The 5336-nt window shown below is 38.0% G+C and overlaps 1 protein-coding gene across 1 annotated transcript; it reads right to left on the reverse strand.

Annotated features, from left to right (window-relative positions):
- Positions 1 to 1913: 1913 nt before the first annotated feature.
- On the reverse strand, positions 1914 to 2819 carry LOC141692438 (uncharacterized). The gene is made up of 2 exons (XM_074497280.1): positions 2483 to 2819; positions 1914 to 2437 (listed from the first exon to the last, which is right to left on the reverse strand). The coding sequence occupies exons 1-2, from the start codon at positions 2817 to 2819 to the stop codon at positions 1914 to 1916; spliced, it is 861 nt and encodes a 286-aa protein (XP_074353381.1).
- Between the last annotated feature and the right edge of the window lie 2517 nt (positions 2820 to 5336).

The following is a 5336-nucleotide window of genomic DNA, read 5'->3' on the forward strand; positions in this document are numbered from 1 at the left end:
ATAGTCCTGACTTTTGAGTTTACACAAAACAAGCTCTTATAATTAATAATCAGGGTAAAAAAAAATCCTTCAGAGTTATCCACTGTCTTTGACTTCACTGCTGCGTCTTTTATTTTTCTTCCTTTCATGTTTTCAAGACTTGCTGATATTGTGTTATCTTCCGGAGAGTTTGACTTCTAACAGGGACTTGGGAAAATACATTGTCAGAAGCTCCTCAGCCATGCCAAGACTTGGTATGTCCAGAATTCGTAGTTTTGAAGTTTCCGGGGCTATCATTAATCTAAAAGAGCTCATCTTTAAAGTGGGGTTTATCTTTTTAGTTTGAATAGCCTGAATCCTTTCAGATATCAAGAATACCGAGTCTGATTCACCTTGTCTGCATTGCCATTCACCTCTCTGTTGGAGGGGCTCTTGCAACTTACCTATTTTCCTGAGCATTAGTTGCCACTCTATTTACACAGAAACATAACAGATTTAGAGAGTTAGTTAGATATAGAAATTAGTACATTGTATATAATCTGATAGAGAGTAGATAGTAGAGTTAGTTGCATTCTTACTATCAAATATTCGTGCTCCTTGGTGCATTTACAGTAGGAGGCGAGGGAGTCGCATTAGTTCATAATCAATTTTTGGTCCAGAGTGTTTCCAAACCTGATTTATCATGGTGTTGCCTTTCTCAGGTTTTGTTTTGTTCCTTTGATGGTTAGAGGCCGGTAAACTGGTGTTTCGAAGTGTGCTGCCAAAAGCAAGATAAACTGGTGTTTCTTTTTTAGCAGCTTTCGCCTTTCTGGGCTATGTGACTAAAGACGTCTACAAGCTTTCCCAAGGCTCTTGTGATTCAGTTTTGTAATAGAAGTTTGTATTGGGGTTGCTATAGGGGTTACAAGTTTATATTGTTATATAGATAGAATGAGAGTGTGGTTAGTAGTTAGTTGTAGTAGTGCTAATCTCTCTCTTAGTAGTATGTAGTTTATCGAGCAAAATAGACGAGTCTATATTTTTTCTTATCACATTGTCATGTTCGGTTTATAGTAATGAATCTCCATTGTTTCTCTGCAATTCATGTTCTTCAATGTGTGAGAATCAACAACTTGAATTCTCGAAAACATAAAGAAAGATGGTTCCAGCAATGTACCTACTCTGGACCTTGAACAATGGATTCTTCTTCGGGAGATCTTTTTTAAATTGGTTTTACCGTCAACATGGAGAAATGAGCAAGTAACATTTCGCTTATATTAAAATTAATTTTGTCCATTTTAAATTATTTCCTTGTTGATTTGGATTATGGTTTTTCTCATTGTTGGACTTGTTATCATCATGCTAGTTGGTAAACTTGTTGAAGGAGGCGAGGGAGTCAGCTTCAGTTTACTAAAAAATTGTGATGCAGATTGCAGAGTATCTCTGCAGAGGTTCGTGTTTCGTGGTACATGCCTTTCTTATATCCCCTCTTTGTTCCTTTGCCACTTAGATGGAGGCAAAGGCATATTCTAAATTCGAATTTTCGGGTTACTTGATGTATGTTACTTTCTGCAATCTATTTAGAAAACATCTGCAAGAAGTAAACACGGGTCATACATTGACACCTCGAAGTGGAATGTACAAAATCTGCCTTCACAATACATACTAAAAATTGACAAACTCTTTCTGATTTTACTAGAAGTGGATAAAACATAGAATTCATTGATTAAGCAATAGCAGTTCTTTTTGCATCTTGATCATATGCATATGGAGGAATATCTTTCAACGCAAATGCTTATATATATTATTCATAGATCTAAAAACAAACAGAAAGTACTTAAGAAACCACGTCACCAAATCACCAAACTATGAGCTAGTCTAAGAAAGAAAAGTAGAAAATTTGGATATTGCAAGTACACGAAAGGCTGCATCAAAAAAGCCCCGAACTATGACACCTATTCAGAAGTATTTAATGTCTCCCCAGGCCAATCTTCATCATCGTCCGTAAGCCAGTCTTCATCGCCCATTTCCTCTTCCGAGTACACAATCTTGTCATTCAATGCGCCCAGAGACTCGTGCTTGACATTCCAGATGACTTTGGCTTTGATCTCGCATTTTGTTCCAAGCAAAATTTTATGGACCGTGCCTTTTAGACTAGCGTCAAACTCTAAAGTACTTGCAATTATCTCATCGTCACAAGAAAGATTGATGTCTAAAAAGAGTTTACATTTCAACGGCAGAACTACAATGGATCTGGACAACGGAATTCGCTCTCCAGATTGCACTTTTATAGCACGACCAGTGTTTTCCATGAATAGGGAACTTGAAAACTCAGGTTTCGTACTATTGCATGGACGAGCAGTAACAACTCCGCCGACAGAAACAGCAGAGGTGTCCATAGTAAACAAGCTAAGATCAATAAAGGCTTCCGTAGCATAGTAGAACATTCCAAGAAAAATTATTATCTCTGCACGGCCATCTTTAGATTTAAATCTTTTTTATAAAAATACACATTCGTTAGTACCCGGGTACGGTGCCCAATCAATACGTTTGGAGCCCTTGAAAGCACCACAAAAAAGATCAAGTTGAATGACAAGCATTCCACTAGCGCACGAGATGGGTGCTAGACTAGGACCGGTGAGAGTAAGTTGATCACCGCGTTTAATTGATGGTTTGCTAAAATCTGCATTGTCTACATTGTATATGTAATGATGATATTCATGATTCCTAACTTTGATGGAGCCAAGCTGCTTGTCTGGCGTTACATCCTCGCTGCCCAAGTAGACAACTTTGAACACCTCTGCTCTGAAGCGTCCCAGTGTCTTGTAAGCCGTCAAAAAACGTTGCTGTTCTGCGGCCATTAGCTTGGTGTCTTGAGACAAAACTAAAAAATCGGAATTTTGGAACTAGGTTTACAAAACAGAATTGCACTAGACCGTCTATATATATATAGGTCTAGGTAAACTCAGATCCTAACACGGATAGGTTAAAAAAACCTTTAATAATACCATTTTTTATAATATTTATTATTTTATTAATCTAGTAATATTTGTATTATTCATATATTTAATTTTGTTGCAGAGATGTATTCAATTTAAATTACAAAAATTATGATGTTCTAATTTTGTCAACTAATAACAATTTATTGATCAGAACTTTGATTCAAGTAAAGTGTCTAAGGTGAAAAAAATAACTCAACAGAAAGTAAAGAAAGAAAAGTAGAGACAGAAGGGGAAATTAGGCTTTTAATTCATTCTTGATAATGTTACTCCAAAATCATGATACTGGTTATATAGGACAACCCCACCTACACAAGTGGTCCTATCATTTCCAAAAACATTTACTGCAGTACAATTCTATTACTAGTAACACTTGGACTACCACTAGACAAAATGGACAGCTGGGTTAACAAATTTATTTTATGACAACTCCCTCACTCTTAGAACACCCTTGTCCTCGAGGGTCAAACTCTGGGAACTTGCTCTTCAAGGTACTCCAGTCTTCCCATGTAGCTTCTGCCTCATTTCCATTTTGCCACTGCACTAATACTTTAACAGCTGGGACATTGCCCTTTTTGACCAACCTTCTTTCCAGCACCTTCATTGGCTTTAGTTCTAGTTCACCTTCCTCAGTTAGCCCTGGTAATGTAGTATGCACTGTCTTTTTCTTGCCAATTCTGAGCTTGAGTTGTGAAACATGGAAGACATTGTGTATCTTTGCCTCCTGAGGTAGATTAATTTGATAGGCCACCTTGCCAATTCTCTTAGTCACAGAGTAAGGGCCATAATATTTAGCTAACAATTTTTGTTTTCTCCTAGCATTCACAGTCATTTGCCTATATGGTTGCATCCTTAAAATTATTTTATCTCCCACCTTGAACTCTGTCACTTTTTTACTATCTGCATAAATCTTCATTCTTTCTTGGGCCTTGAGGAGATTTTCCTTTAACAGTTGTTGCACCTGTATTCTATCCCTGACAAACTGTATAACAGTAGAATCCTCACATCTTGCAGACTGGTAGCTTATATAGGGAGGTGGCTGCCCGTACAATGCTTCAAAAGGTGACATCCCAGCAAAAGTATGGTAGGTAGTGTTATACATTCTGCCATTGGAAACCATTCAGCCCACCTTGATGGTTTATGTCCTGTCATGCATCTCAAATACATTTCAATGCATTGATTCATCCTCTCTGTCTGGCCATCAGATTGAGGGTGATAAGCAGTGCTTAATATGGTGGTAGCACCCATGCATTTAAGTAGCTCTTGCCAGAATGAGCTTACAAATATGGGATCCCTGTCAGAAATAATTGCTATGGGGGTGCCATATAGTTTGATGACCTGATTTAGTACTTCTTGAGCTACCTTATGAGCGGAATAAGGATGAGTCAATGGAATTAAGTGACAGTATTTGGTGAGTTTGTCTACTACAACCAAAATAGAGTCCCTTCCCATTGATTTAGGCAAACCTTCAATGGAGTCCATTGACAAGACTTCCCATGCTCTTTCTGGAATAGCAATTGGCTGTAGTAAACCTGGACTAGGAACATGCTCAGACTTACTTCTTTGGCAGGTATCACACTCCTTAATGAAGGCAGTAATGTCTTTTCTTAGAGTTGGCCAGTAGAAGAGAGATTCAGCTCTTTTAATGCTTGCTGCTATGCCAGAATGGCCTCCTTCTGATCCACCATGTATAGTCTCACAGATTCTATTCCTTGCTTGCCCTTGTGATCCTACATGATACTTACCATACCATCCAATTTCTCCATTTACAGCTGAATAACCATCTCCATCTGTGCCAGAAATCGTCAGTTTAACAATAATATCATGTGCTTCTGTATCTCCAACCATACTGTTCATTAACTCCTCCTTCCATAGTGGTCTCATGACCGTTATTGCTGCACATCCACCCCCATCTTCTTGAATTCTGGACAAGGCATCAGCAGCAAGATTCTCTTTTCCCTTTTTATACATTACTGAATAATCAAATCCCAAGAGTTTGGACACCCATTTTTGTTGGAGACTAGTAGATATCTTCTGCAAAATAATGTATTTAATAGCCTCATGATCTGTCTTGATGATGAAATGCTGGACCAACAGGTAAGATCTCCACTTCTGAATTGCCATAATGACAGCAAGCATCTCCTTCTCGTAGGTAGACATTCCCAGATGTCTTGGACTTAATGCCTTACTTAGGTATGTAATTGGCATGTTTTCTTGCATTAAAACAACACCAATTCCTCCATTACATGCATCAGTTTCCACTATGAATTGTTTTTGGAAATCTGGCAGTGCTAAGACAGGGGTTGAACTCATCATTTTCTTTAAATTTTTAAAAGCCCTTTCAACTTCTGCATTCCAGTTAAATGCACCTTTCTTCAA

This window comes from Apium graveolens, chromosome 2 (genome assembly GCF_009905375.1).
Source record: "Apium graveolens cultivar Ventura chromosome 2, ASM990537v1, whole genome shotgun sequence".
Taxonomy (NCBI): domain Eukaryota; kingdom Viridiplantae; phylum Streptophyta; class Magnoliopsida; order Apiales; family Apiaceae; genus Apium; species Apium graveolens.